This window comes from Phalacrocorax carbo, chromosome 9, assembly GCF_963921805.1.
Source record: "Phalacrocorax carbo chromosome 9, bPhaCar2.1, whole genome shotgun sequence".
NCBI lineage: Eukaryota > Metazoa > Chordata > Aves > Suliformes > Phalacrocoracidae > Phalacrocorax > Phalacrocorax carbo.
The window spans coordinates 5,395,677-5,419,867 of NC_087521.1; the positions used below are offsets into that span (position 1 = coordinate 5,395,677).

Genomic DNA, 24,191 nt, shown 5'->3' on the forward strand with positions numbered 1-24,191 from the left:
CCTGACTATTGAATCCTTACTATGAATTAAAATGCTTTTTAATATACTTGGGTAAATTACTATTAAAAGAACATTTTTGAGGATGAAAGCAACATGCATGAAAACAGTAATCTGATTAGGAGTGTCACCTGCCACTGTTTCAAAACACATGGTGTTGCTATTACTGGACTCATGTTATACATCTATATGCATTGTTTTACTCATAATTCAAACAGGCTGGACTAAAAGATCTAAAGCATAACTGATCAAGGTGGGACAAGAAAGGTAGAAAGATCTTGTGATGCTCACTCAAAAAGTATCTGAATATCTGTTTCACATATGAGACTGCCTTTGTAAACCTGGGCAAATTGTTTACTTGTACTAGGTCTCAGTTGTTTATCTGCAAATTAGTATTATATTGCTCTCATTGTTCATTTTTCTTTCTGTGGGCTCTCAGAACCCTGGAATAGTGCCCGTTTGTAAGCATGGAGAGAGATTAATACTGTAATTCACTATCTTGTTACTTGTGTAACTTCAGTGCTGGAGAAAATTATGCTCCTGCCTTTTCTGAGAGCGCTACTGAATAGAGTTCCTGTCTGGGGAGAACAGGGGCGCCTTTCCTCATCTTTTTCTTAGTCTCCAGACACCTGCCCAACTCCACACTCTCTCAAATTAGTGAACAAGGTATATTAGGGAGGCCAGTGGAAACCAGCAGTACTCACTGCTTGTGGTTTAGAGTGTCAGGTGAATGAAATGAGGCACAGTCCTTGCTTTCCCAGGAGAATGATGACAGTGCTGTGTGAATGGGTCAAGGAAGGTGGAACTGCCAGAACATGAGAGAGGCCTGTTCGCGAGACCATTCAAAGCTGGGTACCATGTGGTGGATGAGAGACGAAAACATAGGTTTGGCTGCATAGCAGTTTTAAAAAGCCAAGAAACCAACCCTGTAATCTGTAAACATCTGCTTGCTAAATGAATCAGGGATCCTGCACAGAATGTAGAGGTGATTATGTAAAGAATTAATTGTAATAATGGATATAAGAGGTTGCAATCAGAGTTGTGCAGCCTGAATTACTTGTGGGTATACCTTGCTTTTCAGTTTTAAGTGACAACATTAATCTAGAATTCTAACTCAGGTATTTATAGTCTGATTCCAGTAAAGGTGTATTTCTGTATCTGAGCATGGAGGCAACTTCTAAACCGCAGTGTTACGAAACTTCTTTGCTGTTGTGTAGTGTGTATCTCCCCATGACAAAAATCAGCAGCAGTTTCTACCACATTTCATCACGAATGACTTTTCCTACACTGCTGACAGAGGTGCTCCTTTAAGCTATCTATGGATTGTTTCTCTGTGGGCTTCCAGAATCAAAATGTTCAGTGGTCACTGAGAGCCGCAATAGAGGTGGCTATTAGACTCCTGTTCAGCATATAATGAAGAGGGCCTTAAAAATCTAAGGCTAAAGTTCTGGAACATTTGGAGTACAGTGAGTAACCTAGGCACCTTATTGCTGGAGTCCTTTTGGTGTATAGGAAATAGTTGTTTCTTAGATTAGTGACTACTATTGGTCTGATAAGGTAGATTTTTGCATTTAAAAATACAGCATGAATTGTTAAGACATTGTAAAGGAACTATATGGTTCAACACAAAAATTCTGAGCGCTGTGGAATGTTTCTGGAAACTAAATTACGTAGCACATCCATATACTATGTAGGCCTCATGAGTTATGAGATACATGGTATAAGCAGGAAATTGGGTTATTGCACCATGTTTTTTGCCAAATACTTATCTTAGACTGAAATAGTAAAGCAGTTGCTTCCTGGTGATTTTTATTTCTGGGGTTTGCTGTTGTTGCATCACTGGTATTGTATTCCTGACAGGGATATAGTAAACTTTTAAAAAACTATATGCTTTACCTTTAAAAAAATAAAAAGTGTACAGTTATGCTACAGTTTTGCTTTATAACGGCTAGAGTTTGAGTTGGTTGAGTTAAGCACTGTAAATTACATGGTGTACTTGGTTTTGTGGAAGAAAGACAGCAGACTAATTCTATTGAGATCTAATGTATGCATTTCATATATCTAGAGGTAATTATCTTCTTTAAGTTTATCCATATGTTACCAGTTAGGGCAGATGAATGCAATGCCTTTATGATAGAAAGAAACCGTCTTTGTTTGTAAGGAAGAAACTCCCTTCACTGTCTTAGCAATCGAAGGTTGATCAGAGCTGATACAGCAGATCAATGCCACATTGAAATTTGTAACACACTAGACTTCTACAACAGTCTGATTTCATGGCAGTAAAAGTCATGAATGTATCGAAGGAAGAAATTGCAGTGACATTCCTGCTTTGGGAAACTGGGCATTAAAAGCCCTAAATTTTTAATAAGACTTTTCTCCTATTAAAGGGCAACCCGAGAACTGCCCCTATCAAGGTCAAATAATAAATAAGGTAGGCAATGTTGAGACTAATGCACCAGCAGAAGAGGCTTCTGTTTACTTCTCTGTACACATGCCGGTTCCCTGCCTCTGTGGAAAGGGCGTAATTATAATAATGACAATTGAACAGGATGGGATTCCTGTGAAGGCTGGGATGAGTGTTGTAAATAATAAATTAGCACTAACTGCAACTGTATTACTGAAAAATATTTGATTGACTTTTTGTCGCGTTGGGGTCATGCAACTAATGTGGCTTACAAATGTTGCAACTGTTCTGTGACAAACACTCAGATGGGACACACTTGATTTTATTTCCTGCTGGTTTAACTTTGTTATAATTTCCTTGGTAGATAAGTGAATTCTAGTCATACTAAATTGGACTTTGACAAATGTTATCAGATGTACATAATTTCTGGAGTTATTAGATTGATCTCGTCCCTTGGACAAAGAGCACATAAAGTGAAAAAGAGATTTATAAGAAGATATTTTTATTTGTAACTGAGTCCTCTGGAGACAGTAGCAGCAGTCTTCTGCTAGTGGGATGGAAAGGCTTTGAATAGTCCTTAAATGGTTAGATTACTAAACATTCACCAAACATTTTTTTCTGGGCCTTTCCCTCATGTGGAGGAATCTGTCAGATCTTATTCTGTGTTTGAGGCAGTGATTGGAGAATCTCAGTCAAGCCTGTTTGCAGCTCACATTGTGTGACGTTCCAGCTTTCTTCTTTGTAAGAGTAACAGATCTGCAAGGTTATTTGTTTCCTAAATTCTGAAAAGGGAGCACTGATTTTGAATTCTATAAATGAAACGTAGACCTTAGATAAAAACTGGATGATGGTGGGTTTTCTGTGGTTACAAAACATTCATTCAACTTTATCCTGTAAATGCCTGAGAAATTAAGAAAAAAAAAAAATCCCTGGTTTGAAATACATTGTTTGCTTGCTTTTCATAACTGTTGAGTAAATTTCAGAAAAATTTTAAAAATCACTTTAACTAAGCAGTGAATTGCAGAGTCTTCAGCAGGAAAAGTGTTACAGATTCATGTAATGTAAATAAGAGGTGGCTGCAGGTAGAAACTTCAAGTTGCCTTTTAGTAACTCCTCTCAAGAAAAATCCCTTTACGTACGAAGATTAAGTATAGCAATTGGAAAACAAAATCAAGACAGCACCAGCTTTCTTGAAAAACAAAAATTCTTCTGATATCAAAGTTAAGGAATAAAGCATTGCAAAAGTCTGTTAATGTTGATTGTTTTAATGTGTTTGTCATAACTTTGAATATCCTCACATAAGTTCAGGTATATCTTCTTAAGTGTAAATGTATATTTGTAACGCAGAGGCATGTATATTTCACTTATAATCAAAAATACATAAAGTTTCCATATGTATCCTGATTTTTGGTATTTCCTGATCAGTGTTTAAGTTTTCATCTCTGATATGTTAATAGAAGTATATGTGAGTATTTGTTTATATATCTCCGTGTATGGTAATACTAAAACTAAAGTTGACATCGTCAATAAATTGCTTCCTTGTTACGCTACTCCTATAGTTTCTCAATAATTAGACTAATGTTAGAACTATATGTTTAATACAAGGCATATTCTAGATTTATGGAATTGCTTCTTTTTTCTCTTGCATTCTCCCTGGCACCTGCGTGCGAGAAGTAAGTATAAGCCAATGCCTATATTGCTGTACTTTCCCACAAAAAACAAGCCCTGATATTGCAGAAATGCTCAAGAATAATGAGTGCCCTACCCCTTTCATATTTTACTCTTTTCAATCCAGCTGAGTGAACCCCTTAATTTAAATTTTTATTTCCTGTATTTTTAAGAACCATAGCAGTGATTCCGACTAAAGCAGACTCAGAATGATGTTTCTTCTATGGTAATGGCAACAGGACTGTAATGCAAGCTACAAAACCTTTGTTAGGCATCTGATCCACTGAATATTTGCTCAGTAAGTTACAATAAATTTTTTATTTGTTCATCTCAATTTTTCCTTATAAAAATAGCAAATACAGACAGGTTTGTGTTAAGCTGCCCATTGTTCGGTTATGAACATGTGGGAATGGGATTGGTTGCTTGAACCCTTCTACCTCCACAGTACAGTATAATACAAGTCCTGATCTCGCCATTAATCACGGAGCAACTGACAGTAATGTATTCAGCAACAGCACTGGTTACACATTTCTTGTAGTCACCATCCTCATCCAAAACAAATGGTATCTGTGCAGCTCTGTGCTCTTTGGAAATGTCTGACCTAATCCTTTTTGTTTTATGAAAAGTCCATCATGTTTTTTAGCTTTCTAAAGGCAGTGAAGTTTGAGAAGCGTGTCTTCCAATTAAGAGATAATGGTCATGAGTTCAGTGATTATCAAGTTTTGTGTCCGAATTAGTTCTCTGGTCTCCAAGAAAGCACCATTTCCCACAAGGGTGAGGCTATATCTGCATGTTAGAAAGTCTCATTCTTCCCAAGGACAGAAATTTTCATCCCCACCTACAAAAACTATGCTGGCCACAGGCTATTGAGAGTCAGGAAGATTTCAGCTAAGATCTGAAAATGTCACTGAAAATGTGTATTTGAGTAAATTAGAAAGTGACTATTTCCAATGTAAATTTTGAAGTAGTGCAGACAAACTGCAGTTTCTTAAAATTAATCAAGGGTCTTTTGTAACACGAACATACATGCTTTATTTCTGTTAGAGTAATATGTTTATGTGCATATATTTCAGCTGTATGTGTGTATTTTATGATCAAAATTTATTAATCTTGCCGCATGAATTACTGAATTCACTGTAGTTGTGTGTTGCCATTAGCACCAGTTATAAATGACCAGCTCCTTCTAAGATTGCTGGTTTTATAGATACTACATCCTTTGAGTAATGAGCTGTTCTTCAATTTGACACTTTTCATGTCTTAAATGCTTTTAATCACGTACTGCTTATATTACATTGATTACCTGAAAGAATGTTGAAGCTTTAATGATCCCTGCTTTGTCAGTGCAAGAACTTTGCAGTACCCATCATGTGAAGTTATTCAGTATGACAGTTACTCAGCTTATACTTCAGGGAAGATATCAAAGCTAATACCTAGTTTGTAGTAGAAGTAATCTTCCATGATTATCAGTTAGGATGATTTGGGACTGCCATCACCCCAGTCGCTCCACTATATTCAGCTTTTCTGAAGGTTTTATATTTTTGTTAGTCTTTCTACTCTTCAGTTGCAGTTGCTAGAACAATAAATGTGAATATTTTTTGCTTCTCAGTCTTACATCTATACTACAAATAATAAAGTCTAAAATATAGCAGCTCACAGAAACTGTCCTCTGATATGCTTTATCTGAAAGGAAATGCAGGAGAAGATTGTCATGACTGCAGATTTATTGGACATTTATCTGATATCTGTATGGTTACGCTAGTGTATAGTGCTAGGCTCTTCTTGCAATAACTTTAAAGCCAGTGAAGTGACTGCCGGATTGACAGGATGAAAGTAGTAATAATAAAAGAGGGGAAGAGAAGACAGCGTGCATTTATAGTTGAGACATTTAAAACTTGGTTATACTTCCTCCAGGTCATACAGATATAGAAGGAATGTGACTGACCTGACAACTTCAGGATTTTTGAGCAATTACTGCTTAGCCTTCAGTGGAACACTTCCAGACCCTTCACGACTTAATCCTCATTTGCGACATTCCTGCTTAGCTTCCTTTCTCCGATTCTCAAAATGACTGAGATATTATGATTTCTCTATAACCCGTGATAAATATGCCTATAGTGCTTCATGAACAAATGAAAACAAATCTCTTCTTTCATACGTATCCTGTATGGTTAAACCGTACAAATAGATACTAATAGACAGAGTCATTAATGACAACATTTGAAATCTTCTCTCTTAGTTTAGCCAGAAGTGTATTTTTCAGGAAGCACAAGTGCAAGGCAGTAAGTGTTGCAAAAGGAGATCGTAAGCGGGAAAAGTGAGGAATGTTGGCCTGTGTCTTCTTGGAAATTCTTTCTGTCATTTTCCTGCTATTATCAGCCCTTGGTCATTTCCGCTGGATTGATAAATATGGGCAGGAATATGGAAGAGCCGCAAGCCCTTCTGCTCTCAACTCCTATGATTTGTGACTTTGCTCCGAGTATGACTGACTAACCATTTGGCTAAAATGGCAGGACTATCACGGCCATTTCAGCTGCTATCGCCGTCCATCCCAGTGAAACTGAATGGGTGTAATTATGAGATATTTTTAGGAAACATACTTTATACAGGCAGGACCTCTGAGGGCAATAAATTCTAGGACATAGGGAAGAATGTGCAAGAACAATACTTACCACTTTAAATTACATGTTTTGATGTCTAATTAGAAAGTTTCAGTGGTTTCAGTGCTGACATCTGCTTTGTGTCATAGCAGGGAAAGAGTACAGATTTTCGTTCACTTTTTTTTACAGATTTACTCTGTATTTTAACGGTATTTACACTTCACAGAATTAAAGCAAGAAAAATTTTACATCACCTTACGTGCCTCATATATTGTGGACCAGTTATGCATCTAGAGTAGAGTTATAAACTGTGGTTGCAAAGTAGGTTGCAAACAAATTTTGCCTAAGGCATGAACCATAAATTAAAGTAATAATCATCTCTGTAAGAGACAACTTTTCTACACTGCTCTTTTAAAATCAAAAAGAAAGTAGGTCAGAGAAATTTAGGATATTTTAGAGTATGTATAGTATTGTATTGTTTGCCAGCACCTAATTTACAATTACAGAGCTGCATGAATATTGAAATGATTCAGCTTCCCATTATAAATGTATGTGGCAGTTTGGTTGTTGATCAGTTTATGAAGTTAATGCAAATGAAACTGTCTTCCTGTCAGCATTTGAAATATATAATGCAGTCATGTTGTATATTCAGGGACAGGCCATTGACAGTCAATTAACAAGTTTGATTGGTATGTCAACTCATTCTTTTGAATTGTTAATAGTATGTTAATAGCATTCATTTCTTTGTGCAGTCCCATTTGCAGCTTCACAGTTACAGCTATTTTTTATGATTCTGAGTAACCTAAAATAGTGCCTTAATAATAGATTATTAAACACCTGTCTGGTGTAGCTTAGGGAGGTTTTTCTAGACTGGGAGTTTGCAGTGGATCCCTTTGATATTCAAATCAACAAATGATAGCCTTTTTATTCAAAACGTAAGTTCTTTTGATGGTTAGCTTGTTAAGAAATATTCAGCTCCAGTCTGACCTGATCTGGTTTCCCATGGAAAAGATCTGATGCTGTTTGAAGGTTCATAAATGGAATGCCAATGACAATTTGTTGTTGACGTTTTGCTGCCTCAGCCTTCAGATGCTGCTGGTTGATGTGCCGCTTTAGCTTCACCAAATAATGCTTGCAGGTAAATGATCTTCTGATTGATCAGATAGTTTCAAAGCAAAGAGTTCTCTTCTGTGGTCTGTAGTCATGGTTTTTAGGCTTGGAGGGGTACTTTAAAAGATGCATCAAAGTTGACAGATGAATCTCGAGGCAAGGAATGATGGGAGACAGCAGAATTCTGGGAATATTTTTTAGAGAATAACATATTAGTCAGAGTTTTGAAGACCTTCAAAGGTCTATCAAACCAGCTCCCTATAGCAGATTTATTCTTCCTTTAAAAAAAAAAAAATTTCAAAATTGAGTACACTAGTTAACTCTCAATTTCCTGTGTTGGGAAGGTGTTGAGCTGATTTATTGTTCTCTGATGGTGTTTTGAAGTCCTTATTTCATTTGAATTTCACCATTATCTTGTTCCGGATCCAGGGCCTGCAAGGTGCAATTTCTGCTTCTATTAAATTTTACACAATATCAAAGTGTTATATCACCTTACAAGGTCAGTGTGTACAATGAATAACATTCCTTTACATAAACATCCATGACACTATGAGTTAGCATTACAAACAACAAATAAAAATATCAGCTGGAATTACTCTGTTTCTCCTCCTTTCTTCATATTACATGCATTATTCTTTCATACCCTTCTTCATTCAGTGTTACTGTCCGTCCTGATTCTAACACAGCTATTTTGCTGAAGAATCAGACTAGCTATTAGAAGTTGAAAACATACATCATAGAAATAATTAATTTCTCTTTGGTTTGAGCATTTAATTATTCACTATCAGCATGTGATATTTTTCTGCAAAAACATGATTGTTTTTTGTTGAAGAGCTATAAGGTTTAACTCCTTCAGGCCTGAACGGCAGAAACCCTGAGGTTCAGAGTTAAATGCTGCAAACAGTTACATTTCCAAATGCAAACTGCAGAATCACACATTGTAAGATGCTGTGTATTAACTATACTTCGCTGGACTTCATAACAAGTAATTCTTGTTGGTTGAATTTAGGCCGAACTTTGTTAACAACAAAACCCAATCTCTTCACAAAAGCTTAAAACATTACTTAAAACTGATAGATGAACAGTCAAGTCATGCAACTTCAGTCTTATATGGCTTGTAAATAGAATGTAAAATTTATTTGAGACAATTACCATCACTGGAAATTTTGACATTTTTGTGTACTTCTCAAATACTCTGCACTGTTTAGCTATAATTAGAAGCTCTTTCTCTTGGGCTGAAGAAGCAAAATATTAGAGATTCGTATTGTCATACACGGTCATATTTTCAGTGAAGCACCTATAATTTTCCTAAGCTCAGAAAGTAAAATTAGATATTTAAACTGTTCTGAGCATAATTTGTAGACTTTGATACAGCTTCTGTTTTTGAAGAGGTATTCTGTTGGTTTTTATGAAATTCAAATAGAAAGTTCAAAGCTTTTCTGATAATAATGTCATTGATATTGTTTCTAATTCATCATTTCTGTGCTTAAGTAAGTTCTAACCATTATACTTCAAAGAGAACTTTTTGATCACATGTCACATTCACATTAGGCTTCTGTAAGTATTTTTATTTTATTTTCAAAAACAGTAATCAAATCTAACTTCCCCACATGATTTCCCATTTTATGAGCTCACTCCTTCTGAAGTAGCCTAAATATTTCACAAAAATTGTGTTCATATAGGATCATCTTGGTCTAAATGTTCTGCAGTGTAAGGCTTATTCTATGTTAAGTATCTTTCATATTGCTGAATGCTTAGTATTTCAAAAATCTACAGGTAATAATGACCATCTCATAGCACTTTGGAATACTTAGAATCTCAGTAGATCATTTCTTTTTGGATTATGTTGAATTATCAGGGTAGAAATCGTAATCAGGAATGTATCAATTTTGATATAACATTCGATGTAAAGCTTTTTCCTTACTTTTTGTCATAGAGAGGGATCTTTCTATCCTATATTAATGTCTAGCATACTGATTACAGCACTTGTCAAGAAACAGAACAGTGTCTTGGTCCAAGAACATGAGTTTATAGAACAGTTCCAGCAGAAGACACTGAGGGATTTGCTCCTGGACTGCGCATTGCTGCAACAGCACTGCCATTACTGGGCAAAAGACCGAAGAAGGGATCTGAACCTGGATTTCTGCAACATTGCAGCTGATTAACCTAATCACTGGACTTTTCCTTCCTGCATTCTGCCCCTCTCTTTCTCTTATTTACCCCCTTTTAGTTTCAGTGCTTTGCTTTGTAGCCATCTTTATATCAGAGGGCTTGACTCTGCAATTAGTTTTTACTAGCCAAACTAATGACTTTTATTAATAACGCAAACAGAAAGGCCCAAGCACATGGTATGTTCGCAAGCGCTGGTTCTTGACCTCACTTTGTGGTGTAAGATGGTTAGAAATATGATTGCAGCTTGGTTGGCAGAATGCAAGATACGTATTTTATTAGTAATCTACCAGGGATTAATATACTGTCAATATACTGCAATTTCCAGTTCCCAAGTTTTATCCTTTTAAACCATCTAGAAAATTCAGTGAAAATAAGTATTACAAGAGAACAATAAGATGAACATACAAAAAAAAAACCTATGAAAAATTAGGAAAATGTATAATGCAAGATTCTAACTCCATACCCAAATGAATATGTATTACAGCACAGAATATAATTATAATGCAGTTAGAGTCCAATTATAAGATGGTATTCAATTTTTTACAGAAGCTTAGTTTTTAAATGGCACAAGTTACCACTTAGTCAATAGGTAACTTCTTGTCACAAAGTGCCTGTGATCTAAAAGAAAATCTGCCCTCTGCATGGTGCATAGCAAAATCTGCCTGACTGCACATTGAGGAATTTAGCGATATTTTATGTAGGGATGTTGTCTACACTGCAATTCTGATAAAAGGTACAACAAATAAAAGTTGTGAAAATCTGTTTGGATGGGCATATTTAGTGTATTTCTGAGATTGTTCCTGTCTTTCTCTAATTTCCATTAATTTTATTTTGTTCTAACTGTTAGCGATCTTTAGATTTTAGGCAATTGCATGCACGTAGCAAGGCGTTACTTTCGTAAATATTTTTTTTCTTGGATCGCACTTCATGAACACTGTATTTCAGATTAGGTGAGAATGTGTAATACATCGTCACTGTCAAATTACAAATTCTTTAGATTTATGGATTGGGTCATGTCTTACTGCTCAGAACACAGAATTTTAGCTATGGACTCTTCCTCTACTGCTGGGTTCCAAAGGATTTTGCACCTGATACCATCGGGTTTCTAATACACAAATTCATCTCTTTGTCAAGTTTGGTTTAACTGATGATAGAGAAAAGATAATATGACATTAGGTTGGCCAAGAATATTAAATATGTAGGTGGATCTTTGTTACAAGTTTCAGTTTCTGTAAGTATAATCAGAATTTGACGTACCTTTTTGCGTTGGAATTTGGGTCCCTAGAGGAAGGTATTCTGTTATGTAAGAAAATATTATCACTGCAATATGAATAAATAGGTAAAATATTGTGACAAATACTCTATATTGTATATTTTGTATTCTTATGCGTTACTATTATGTATACTGTACGTGTATGTTCCGTTGCACAAATAAGTCTCATTACCACGGGGAGGTGGTGAGTATGTCTGTTATAAATTGGACTTCTGCACGGAGTAATCTTTGGCATACATTAAAATGTTCCAATGTGGATTATTATTTAGGCAGTCATAAGTAAAATCCATGTCAGACTGGGTATATATAGATGATAGGTAGCGTACGAAACCACACTATGTGGCCAGGGTAAGAACCATTGCTTTTAGCTTAGTAATACTGCTATTAGAGTTAACTGTTCTCAAACAGGTTATTGGTTTTATGGAACTGCTTCTCTCCTGTCTCCCAATTATTGCAAACCAGTATATGAAAGTAGCCAGTGACATTCATGAAACGCATATTTTGAGTAAGAAAATTAAGCCAAGTGATGGCTGGGAACGAAAACTTTTCTGTAAGAATAGAATGTCACGTTGTTAATGTGTTTTATACACTGTGAATTACTGTTGTGTGATGAACAGCTTTCACCTTTCAATACAGAGTATTTTCTCTGCCTAGCTGTCCTTCTTCTGTTTATAATCACACTAACCTATCTGACAGTTGGCATGAGTAATGATTGTAAAGACAGGTAGGAATGGAAAAAACCCAACTCACTCTTCGTAGCTTTTATGACTGCAATCTTGATTCTCCTTGGATGCTGTGTCCCAGAACAGTGGTACAGCCTCAAGCAGTAGCACCCTTATTGTTAGGAGAAACTCCAACCTAGAGAGTTCTACTGTAGTGGTAGTTTTAACTGATGATTTAGTGTAAATGGGCATCCTCAGTAGAAACTTAAGTTAATGAGATCCCTTTCTAAGGTGATTGTATGTATAAGGATAAAAGTAGAGACAAGGTTTGTAATATAAACACATATAGGTATATAAAGACATCACATCACTTTATCTTCCTTTAGATATTGTGTGTGTGGATACAATTACCTTATAACCTCTCTCCCCCGTATTAAATATGTTTTCCAGTCCCCTGTAAGTGTAGATAGAGGAAAATGTAGAAATCAAGGAGGGAGGAATGTCCCATGAACATGCTAGCTATATATATGTATTTTTTTTTAATACAGAACTGACAAAGAATGCTGATATATTACAAAGCTATCCTTATCAGACTAAATTTAGGATAATAGTCATAAATAGCAAAACCGCAAATTAAGTGTATGGGAACCCCAAGTGAATGCTTATGTCACCTCATGTAAGGTTTAGACATTTTCCATTTCACAATGGGCAAAAAGGGATTTTTTTTTATTATTTTTATACCGTTACCCTGGCAGATTGAGATACTTCTCATACTTCGAATGCAGCTATGCTAGCCTATAAACTGAAAATCGGTGTTAATGATGAAATGTAAAAACTTGGGGGAAAAAGTACTTGATCAGCTCTGAATAATCATCTGAAACTTTGATATCACCTGATCTTTTGCAGCGTTCATTTTGTAGTATGGAAATAATACCTTTCCTAAAGGGTATGGTACTAGTTTCTGACGTTTTTTAAAATGTCACTATTTCATTAGCCAAGGGTAGGTGTTAGTTATCCTGGAAGAAGTATTTGGTAGATCGGATGAATTACGCCTGTTTCATGAGAATAGAGACTGTCTTCTTTTGTCCTATACTGAACTTGCTTCTAGTAAAGAGCAGTTGCGATTTAATATAAACTGTTCAGCACTTCTGCAGTCAAGTTTTCTCCCTTGTTATGAATGCCTGTATTTCAAAATATTTTTGCCATATGTTCTGGCATGAGTTTTCATTTCTCCTAAGTTAAGTCTCATTTTCTTATCTCCTGCCTTATTTCAAACCTATCTGTGTCCATTTTTATTATTTCTACTGGTGCACATTCTAGTTTAGTATCCTCTGTGGGTTTCATTACCATGCTGTTAATCCATTCTTCCATTGACTTAATGAAGATGTTAAACAAAATCAGGCCTAATACCAATCCCCACGGCACCCCACTTCAGTACATTGCCATTTTCATTACTCTCTCCTTACAGACTATCAGCTATTTAACAGCATTTATAATGAGGAGAGTTAAAAATAATTTCCAAATATGCTGTATCAGATATTTTAAGAATCTAGATGATTTGCAACCATTATCCTCCCTTATCTATGCATATATAATTAATTAAAAAACACAATCAACTGTGGTGGACATAATATGCCGTTTCTAAAAATGCAGTTTATCCATTGCTCAATAGTCCATGTCCACACTGAGTCGTTTGCATCGCTTTACACTTTTAAATACTAATCTTTTTTGCCTTGTTTTTCTGGACCCTGAATATGCCTTTACTTTTCTTGGTATATATTGATTTTATTAAGTCTGTCATTCCCCCACCCCAACCCGAATTGTTGAGGAATAGACTAATCTTAGTTCTTTTTTTTTTTTTTTTCATTTGTTTTGTTTGGCATCTTTTTTCAAAGTGATATGAATAAGAAATGAGTAAATGATAATCAGTTTGGAGGTTTTACGCCATCTTTTAGGTAAGGTATGTTCATAAAGCTGGGAGTTCTGCAGTTTTTCACAGTTGGCAGATTTTGCTAATGTGGTTGCGTGAGAACTTGTGATTTTTTTCAAAAGCTTGAGAGGAGATGGTAGGCTTTGTAAAAGGTGACAGATTAATAGTCATTAAGACTAGAATTCCACTGTCCCAAGGAAGAAATGCATCAAAGATTAATACTCCCGTTAGCTTGCTCGTTTTCAAGCAGGGAGTCTGCTCTTCTTCTATTTAGGAAAAACCATCCTTTAGGATGTGGAGAACAATTTATCCTCTACGGCAATTAAGTCTTTGAACTGCCTACTGTAAGTTTCCGTAAAGGAATAACAGGTACCCTGTGTGCCAGTACAGGACAATGGCCAAAATGCACATAGTAAGTACAGAATAGTTTACCTCCGCTTCCTCTCGCTGTACTGGAGATTCCAAGTGGACCAAAACAAGAGTCCTGGAGAAGACTTTGGACTAGCTGTGCTGCCCACACGGATGTATTAGATGGCAAGCCTTTATCACCCGCGTCATTGGAACATTTCCTAGATGTATGTAACTGCAGTTGCTGACTTTAAAAGCTACATTTATTTTGTTTTGTGTCTCATACTCCCTTGGAATGAGAACGACAGCTTTTGGGGTGGGGTTTTTTTGTGAAAATTTCAGTTTCTGAATCTTTGTCTCTGTAAATCAGAAGTATGTGGGTTTTATTTCCATCAGTTGTAGAGCAGAATAAAATTGATTTGGCATTGATGAAGATTTAAATATATCCAATGCATTGCCAAAAATATGTAGGCAAATATGACCATTTCATGTGATGGGATAGAACATTTTTTGTAAAAATGGTGTTCAAATCTGAAGCTTTGATATTACCTTCTCTTAAGCTTTCTGACCTGCTCGTCCCTCTCAAGTCTGTGCATATAGCATTTGGTTGAACTTCAGGGTACTACAGACCCTCACGAATGTATTACATGTGATTGCCTGCTGTAAATCCAGCATAGTCTAAAGGCTCGGCTTGAATTATTTGATTTTTAGAGGATTGCAGAAGTGTTTACAGTTGGGCAGCATAGCGTATGATTAGGAGGTACTAGGGTGTAGTTTTCTGAAGTTGATTTAGTATTCATAACAGTTAATATTGTGGCTTCTTCAGATGCATCGTTGAGTTAGCTGCCTTTTTAAAGACCTGCCAGTTTTTGTGCTTCTCAGTGTATGCATACGGCATGACATGATACTTCTCTTTTGTGTAATTTCCAGTTAGGAAATGCACAAAAGTTTTAGGTGTGTTGGTCGCATTACATCACTGTGCTCCGTGTCAAATACAACTTAGTGGGACGGTGTATCTTAATTTTACTAGAGCACAGATAAAAAAAATTATACAGCCTAGTTTAGCATCCATAAAATTGCGGTATTTTATTTCAGTTGTTGATAAAAATTGTCCTGTGAATTTTCAACCCACAAACATATAAGTTCAAAGAGAAAAAATTAAATCACACTTTGATAAAAGAAACTTTACTAGTAGAGAACAATGCAAAACCATGAGCGTTTTGTAGTCTTGCAGCTTAGGTGACCAAATCCATTTGGGAACGTGTGAAGCTCCATCCCAAAATGAGGATTAGCAAACTGGAGTCACCGCATTTAAAAATCGAGTTATAAATCGCTGAAAATTGGGGAAATATTACAGCTGATTCAATAAGATAGCAATAATATGCTACTGATTAATTATACTTTTTTGACCTAACTAGGAGAAAATATTTTATTTAAAGGGAAGCTCTAGAGTTTGGGGTATGATATGTAAGCATTTTACTAAGTTGTATGTGGATTCTTAAGAGCATCAATTTTTGTTAGTGAAAGGTATGACTTTGTTTTTTGTATTTTTCATTTGCGAATATACCCGTCATCTTTCAGTTACTGATAACTGTACACATTTTCTCAGAAGAAAGCGTGTATCAAACTATACTATGTGTGATCAACTCATTTATGGAATTTTTAGACTACAAACTTGTAACAGTTCAAGAAAAACTTGTGAATTATATTGAAGCTTGTGATGTATTAAAACCAGATTAGTCAGATACAATTTGTGTTCATAATGTGAACTCAAAGCTTTTCGGTTACTGTTGCCTAAACGGTACCTCTAAAACTTTATTCACACTAGGTAGTTGAATAAAAGATTTCCCATTGCAAAAAGCAATTTTACCGTCATTAGCTAAAATAAGAGGGCCCTAGGAAGAAAGGATTATCATATATTAAATAAAAAGTTCACCACCTTGCAGCTTTAATCCCGTTAGAAAAGATGATTTCTATCTAACTCAATCAGCCAGAGGTCTTTATTGCCTGGAGTATTAATTGATTTAGGTCTTCATTAAGGTCAGAGGTACACATGGCTGACCAGAGGCAGCCTATTAGCACCTTGTCAGTTATGCTTATTTACACTGACTGAACATAATGGTGGCTTATTTCACTGTTAGGTCAGGGGGTCACTGAATCTTTTGTGTACCCTGACCTGTTAAAGGGCAGCAGCCCCTCAGACACCAAACTGCATTCATAACAACGATTTCGCTGATTGCGTATTGACTCCATCCTTTCCAAGAAGCAGGCGTTCGTTCGTATGGTGCAACTATTAACATCGGCCTAAATACCTGTGGGTAAATGGTTGAAACGTCTCCCTTAACTCTTCCCTGCAATTTTTTATTATACCAGTTAATCGCTAGCAAGTTTTAGTAATACCAGCAGGAAAAGTTTAATAAAGTTTCGAGAGTTGCTGTTGGCCTTTAATTAAAAAAACAACTCAGTGCATTCTTATAGGTATCCTATTTACTTCTATTTCTAATTAGCAATACTTAGCAATAGCTTTCTCTTGCTAATTGGCAGCATGAGTTAGTCCTTTTGTCCAATTAAGGTTGTTTTTCTCATTGTTTCTTTTCGTGAATTATGTTTTGTGGGAGATATGTTGTGTCCTTTCAGTAACTTATAATACTGTCAAAAGCTTTTTCATGGGATAGAGCAGTTCAAAGCAGCACCAAGCTTTCTTCTGACTTTTCCTTTCCATGATACTATAGATCCTTTCCTTCTGCTTTCCTAAAAAGCGAATGCAGCTTAAAAAAAAAAAAAGGTGAGCTAAAATAATAATTTGCTACTATGCTGTTTTCCCTCTGTATTAGCTGTGATCTAACTCTATAATATACTTAATTCCTGCAGTACAGCTACACTATGAAAAGTAGTAATTCTCAGCACAAGCTTAGCATTCCTATCTGTTAGAGTATGGATTGCATACTCTGAGGTTCCTATTGTCCATTGAATTCCCTTGATTACTTACGGTTGTGCTAACTGAGCAAAACAGCTGCTAAACTACTATGTTAGCTTATTAAGAGTCACCTTTCATTTAGCTTGTAGTGATAAAAATGAAAATAAAAAGGGAAGATATGCGGAATTGCATGAGGCTCCATTTATAAACTGCTTACTGCTGTGGACCTGTATTGGAAATAAATTGGTACAAGTGAGCATCTCAGCAGTACACTTTTTTTTTTATTATTTTTGGTTTGTCAAATCTTTAATGGAATTTTAGCACTGGAAATGTGTGTATGGGTTGCAGCGAAAATTAAATCATCAGCGTAAGCTGAGACATCTAGTGTATAAATACCATTACATGGTAGTTTTGTTTCTATGCTGAGTTTACTGGATACACAAGTCCTCTAGACTTGATACACCGTGAATCTATAGCCTGAAAGATCTTCTGTTATCCTTGTAGATTCTGCAAAAAGATAAACTGTTGCAAGGTTCTAGCAGGGTTTTGCAGAACACTTTCACAACACAAGGACCGACACCATACATTGTGACATCTCCCGTTGTAAGATTTCAGTACTGTGAACAAGATATTATGGTGTCTTCCCTGTTTTAAAAGCTTTTTACTCTGCTAACAATTTTCTGTGTAATGCTTCAAACATTCTAGAGACAACCTCTTGAAATCTGCTAAAACACTGTTTGTACTGGTTTGCTGCTTTGCCCCTGCTGATTGTTTATTTATGCTTGCTTTTCATGACCAAGTCACTGGGAAAGAGGAACATCCCTCCTCCTTCCCTTATCTTAAATCATGTCCCCCTGAAATAGAGTTGCTGCAAAACTGTGGCCGTGTTGTGACCCTTTTCCTTCTTTCCCCCTTGCATCCACCCTTCCATAACATGGTGGCATTTCAGGAACACTGTTTTTTCTGTTAATTACGTCTTAAGATACAAACAAGTATGTTAGGAACAGAGGGATTTTTTTTAATTGATTTTTAAAGAAGTGTGCAAAATTCCCACTGAATCTGAGCCAAAAGTGGTGCCAATTTTGCTCAAATCCTTCAGAGATTTTTTTTGACCTTGCTTATGACCAGTGGGGCTAATTGTATCAGAACTATCCAGGATACTTTAAGAAAGTGCTATCTTGGTCTGTATTTCAAAACACTGACAGATATTTTATCGTTAATTAGTATTCATATTATGTCTCAAACAATCTGTTCAAGAATAGGGGAAGTGAACTGGTTGAACAGCTCTTCTGTCTACCTAATAATTAACATGGGTGGTTCATGGAAAACCAGCAGCCCAACAGGAAAAAAAGAAGAAATATTTCCAGTGTGATTTTTTTTTGCTGTAGAAGTATAAACTACCTGTATTGGAGTTTGTGACTAATGCATGGATTTCACTTTGCAGAGGTGAAAATGAATGGCTTCCTTTAAAAACAAACCTGTGCCCCTCTGAATTATATCTTCCTGAATTTGTTTCTCATCTTGTCAGCATGCCACTTGGTAGCTGGCTGGACTCCCTTGTTCAATGGCACATATTTTAAAATAGCACTGTAAAAAAAAAAAAAAGACCATTTGTTCCTATAAACCAAAATATTACTTGCATATTTTTTCCAAATTCAGGATTATATATAGCATTATCAAAACAATATTTCAGATATTTTAAACAATTTAAATAGTTGATGGGTGTCAGTTGATATCTTTCCTCACTGCCTCCTCCCCCTCTTCAGCTGCTAATCATAGAACTTGTATGCCAAATTGTATGAGATGCTCTTCCAATAGTTACATGTGTGAGTCTTTTGTGAGACACAGACAGTTATGAGGACAGATTTGGAGTTGCATATGGGTCTGTCACATGGTTTGATTGCCATGTCTTCTAGGACACAGATTTCTTTCTTAATTATTCTTAATTCTGAGGAATTTTTACAGTTTATACAGTAAGTTCTGCAAAATTCTTCCTAAAGATTCCTTGCACAGTCCATTTTCCCTCTCCGTACTCCTAGCAAAACGCTTCGTGTGCTGACTTCAAAGCCGCTTACGCCCACCTTACTTCCCACTTCTATACTTAGTTTTCTTTTGATATTGAATAAAATTTACTGCTTCCCTGATCAGGAGATGTACAGACTTTCTAGAGAAGTGCAGCGTAAGAGGATGAAAAGTTTTGATATTTACATTAAGATTTTATAATAAATCTTTGACAGTAAGAATAAACATTTCCATTGCTGGCTGCTGTTAAAAAAAGCAGGTCTTCAGGACGTTGCCAGGAAGACTTTGGAAAATTGGCCCAAAGTAACTGCATTGCAGCTCAGCTTAAAACATGTACTGATGGTATATCTGGCCACCCATTTAATTCCATTTTCAAAAGGTGAACCCGTCTCTTTGGTCAAATTACATTCTTCTGCATCTTATTTTCAATCTAGAGTTTCCTTTTACCTTCTGGTGGATTATCATGGCTTTGTCATATACAGTCTTTTAGCTGTTCTGCAGTATTATTTTTATAATAATTTAAAACCAGTTTACTAAAGACGTTACAAATATATACTTATACTTTCTTATATATACTTACATAAAACAAAGCTTAACATAAGATTTAGAAGATTTAAAAAAATAACACTGAACCTAAGGTAGTGTGCATCATCACTCAAAAAAAAAGAAGGTAAGAACATATTAAACCATGTTGGTACATCAGTGTGATCCAGCAGCTGTAACCGTCAGGAACATCAGATATTATTGTTTTGAGCTGACACACACATCCGTGTGTTAACTGCTAGGGTAAAGTTTATTGCAGAGCTGTGTTTCCATATTGTAGTTAAATCCCCATCAAAAATTATCTTTCGACTGGCAAGTTTGCTCCATTTGTGACAAATGGTGGCAAGGACAGTACTGTTGAAAGAAACTACCTGGAAGAGAGAAAAGTGCTTCCCTTGCCTTCTATACACACCCAGAATCTTATTTGCCTATTTTTATTTTCTTCTAGGTTGGAGATATTCTCTACTGCGCCGGACAGATTGCTCTAGTACCTTGTACGATGCAGCTTGTTAGCGGGGGCATATACACTGAGGCCGTAGTTTCCCTCCGTCATGTTGAGCGCGTTCTTCAAGCTATGAGCCAGAAGACTGCACTGCACCATGTCATCACAGCCAGCTGCTACGTAACTGACAGCAAGCACATTCCTATTGCTCGCTCAGTATGGCAGAAGAAATTAAGAGAATGTAAAAAGGTAGCTGTGATATCTTTTTTTTTTCTTTCTGGGTTGCCTTTTTCCCCCCCCACTAAGCCTTGTAGTAATATCAGAACTTCCTCAGCACATTTCAGAAGGGTTCAAGTAAAGCTGATATAATAAGGTTTGATTGAGCTGTTTTGTTCTGGCTCATAAGTGGTTGTGCACAACTGAGAAAGAAAACTGCTTAATAGAAGGTTATAGACGTCACTAACTTTGTCTTAATTCCCCAAAGCAATACGTTAAAGAACTCTCTAAGAGCAGTCAATTCCTCCAACAAAAATGTGAACAACACCTTATTTGAATTACCTCTGCCTATATATTTTTATGTAACAGAAACCGGTCATTTTACTTTAACTTCCTGTGAGTTGTTCTGTTGAGGTTTTTTCCCCACTCTTTCTTACAAGCAATATTGTCATGACAACTGAGTTTAGCAGTTTACTGCTCATTATTGCTTATTATTCAGCTGAACATCTACGACCAGATCAGGGCATGCCTGTCTATTGGTTGACCTAGATTATCTCTAATAGCATAATAATTTGCGCAGTGATTTATAACGATACCATAATCATTTCTATCATGTATGTACCATTTTTCTTAAATAGCCACTGAACACCCTGCAAGCGTTAAAAAGGTAGTGGCCACAGGTCTTGTAAATAAAGCGTAACTTCTCCGCAAATGAGTAAAAAAGAGTAGTAACTATATAATTGCTGTATAATTTAATATAACTTAATTATTATGGTTTCTCAGGGAAATACATGGCTTGGAAGCATTAGTATGTGTTAATATTGCCATAAAAGAAGGAAAAATGCACCTGAAACTTTCCTTCTATTTATCTTCACTTTCAGCCTCTGCACTAGGCAGTTATCTTTCTGAGTAAAGATATAGGCTTTACTTAGAAGCTTACACATTCAACCTTGTTTTATTAATAAAGGACCCTCTTAAACAGTGTTTACTGCTCCTCCAAGACCAAGTGTATTGAATCTGAATTCAATTCAGATTTTTTAATTCAATTCAGTTTTTTGCTATGTGACTGGTTGGTAACATGTGCCATGACCATGAAGCCTACGTGCTTTCTTATTTATAATGCATAAGATGTGAGGTCAGATTGGTGCCAGTTCTTTGAAACTTTCCTTTTTCCAGATCTTCCATAGTTGTTATACATTTCTGCCACTCTTTATTGAGTCTGTTATTTCTTCCGCTTACTGAGATGACTAGGCAATACTTTCAGATACATGAAAAATACCGTTGAGATTGCTTGCTTTTGGGCTATCACTAGTATCTGGCCCATGTACATATTTGATTGTTCAAGCCATAGCTTAAAAAATGGATTGCTGCCTGTGCATACTTCTGTGAGGAGTTAGCTGCCCAACAGTTTTCAGGAATGTTTAAGAAAGAACGTTCTAGAGAAGTATCAAGCAATCCTAGAGGATGTTCATCAATCTTGTGCTGTGCTTATCAGATCATATACGTTAATGACAATATCAGAAAGAGCAAAAAGATATTGTAGATGAAGTAATGTGTGCCATACTATGATCTAAAAATGCTTCGGAAAAAAATAAAATATACGTGGGAATGAGATAGCAGCAGCCAGATGTTCCAATTTCCCTATCATTTTGTCAATAGGAGGTTCAGGCAGAGGAACTGAATTTTTCCTCAGGCTGTGCGTACTTCTTTGTTAGTAAGGGTTTGCGTACACAGCAAAGCAGAGAAAAAGATGTATCAAACACTTCTGTGAAAAGGAACCAGAGGGAGGAATTGTCCTGCCCTGAAACTACGATTGTCCTGTTAATGGAAATAGAGATTTTGTATTGGAGGAGAAGCACTAGCTGGAATGCTATTAGGACTGTTCCTTTTACTCTCAGAACAAGGAAAGCAATAAAGTTTGAAATTTGGAAGAACCTTGTAAAATGACTGATAAATTGTATGACAGTTGTACTTCTCTCTCACTTACTCCATAGAATTGGTGAAAACAGGAAATGTAGTTTTTACACCTCTTAATATTTGCTTTGAAGCAGTCTGTGGAGTGCTATTGTCTTTCTGTGCGGAAGCCAGAACACAGTAGCTTTATTCTGAAGACATCTGTATTTAAGAGTCTAAGTAGCATATCCCTTACCGTGTGTGGTTTTATTTTCGATATCCCAATAATACTACAGACAGTTCTGTCAAATACCATGACATGAAATAACGGTCTGTTTTCTGCAAGTAAACTAAGTCAGCCAGACCGAAAGTATTTTATTATTCTTGAACTGTATTTCAAGCAGTGGCCAAAGGCCTGAATCAATAGCAACCTACAGATTACTTAATAATGACAAATGGTGCCTCAGTTGAAATTGTTCTGCTTCTGTCATCCATGGAAAAGGGCGTTTGTTTGTGCAAACAGAACAATGCAGCTCAGGGCTCATTTCTTATAAACTAGACATTATAAACCACAGAACTAATTATGTTTTAAAGGCGGATATTGGAGTCTGCATTTGTTTGTTGAATGTTCTGTATTTAATAGCAAAACGATGGTATACAAAGATTGAGGTGTTTGTAGTTAACACAGTGACTAAATCATCCGCATTAGAACAGCCAAGGTTTTTTTTAAAGCACCAAAAATTATTTGCATTCCGTCATATAGTGATGTCTGGTAGATATCCTCTAGACAAATAATTCTGTTCAACAACCTCAGTTGAATCATTCTACCTATTTGATGGCGGCAGTCTGTAAAGCACAAAAGGGGTTGTATAAATTGTTTAGGAAACAAATAAATTGGGTCTAACAGAACATAATATAAAGAGAAGTGTGAGAGCTTTTCTCTGGGTGGGTTTATATAACACAAAAGTTTTACTTGTAAGAGCAGGATGTGGGCATGGAGTTGATCAAAGCTTTGTTTGAGATACGGCCACAGGGTCAGACACACTTACCTAGGCTTTAGAGGAGTTCTTGTCATATTCTTGACGGTGTCAGTTGTCTTTTAGGAACTTCTTGAATTACGAAGAGAAAGATAAATTGGATATGTTTCAGGAGAACCAAATTATTTCACTGATATCCGGAGGAGTGGCTCTAATGAGCATCAAGGATGGAAGGGGACTGTAAGAGAGGGACAAAGTAGTAACAGTAAGCAGGCTGGACCCCGTAGCAACTCCCAGCTTGTTCCAGTCACCCAGTCTCTGGCCCCTTCCTTATTCCAGCATCATTTCTTCTTACACAGCTCTTTTCCACTGCTGTCATCCTGATTTCCCTCATCCCAGATGGCAGCTCAGTATCTGTGCTCCCAGCACCATTCCCTGTAGCCCCACCCCTCCAGTCTAACCCCGAGCATTGCCTCCCTGAACTCCAGTTACCCACGGGCATCAAGGGTTGTGCCTGCAGAGCTGGAATCCCATCCCTGTCCCTCTCTCTTCTTCCTTCCTAAGCCAGTTTGAGTCACGGTGTCACTGGAAAAGCCGTTTGGGGTGACACTGGAAACAGAAGTCTGGTGGAGGGATGGAAGGTTGTAGTAGGACCCCACCATGGAGAAATCAGAAATAGCGGGGAGGGAAGGATAAGAAAGCAGCCCGAGTGAGGTCTCACTCACTCAGAAAAAAAAAACCCCAACTTAATCACTGGACTAATGAAAAGATCTTTGGATTAACATTTTGAATGTGCACAAGATAAATTTCCATTGTTAAAACTAAGACCGTATTGTAGGAACTGAAATCTAGAGTAAGGGAGCTGAGGTAAGCATTTAAGTTCTGTGGATAGATATGGCTGCATTGTTAAGTAGTGGTTGTTGTAGAAATTAAGATATAGTTGAGGGAAGCAGTGGTTAAAATCAAAAGAAAAAACAGGCTGCTGTTGTAGAAATTAAAATCTAGATGAGCGAAGCAGTA

The 24,191-nt window shown here is 36.5% G+C and overlaps 1 protein-coding gene across 11 annotated transcripts in view; it reads left to right on the top strand.

Moving 5' to 3' along the window:
- Positions 1-24,191, top strand: part of DPH6 (diphthamine biosynthesis 6) — a 208,780-nt gene that overhangs the window by 124,801 nt on the left and 59,788 nt on the right. For 9 of the 11 annotated variants that reach the window (XR_010374393.1, XR_010374394.1, XR_010374392.1 and 6 more), the window contains exon 13: positions 20,092-20,334. The exons of the other annotated variants lie outside the window; for them this stretch is intronic. Coding sequence is in view for 5 of the 9 variants with exons in the window: in XM_064460168.1 (XP_064316238.1) it covers positions 20,092-20,334 (243 nt within the window). In the remaining 4 variants the exon portion in view is untranslated. The remainder of the gene's footprint in view (positions 1-20,091; positions 20,335-24,191) is intronic. 11 annotated transcript variants of the gene reach the window in all.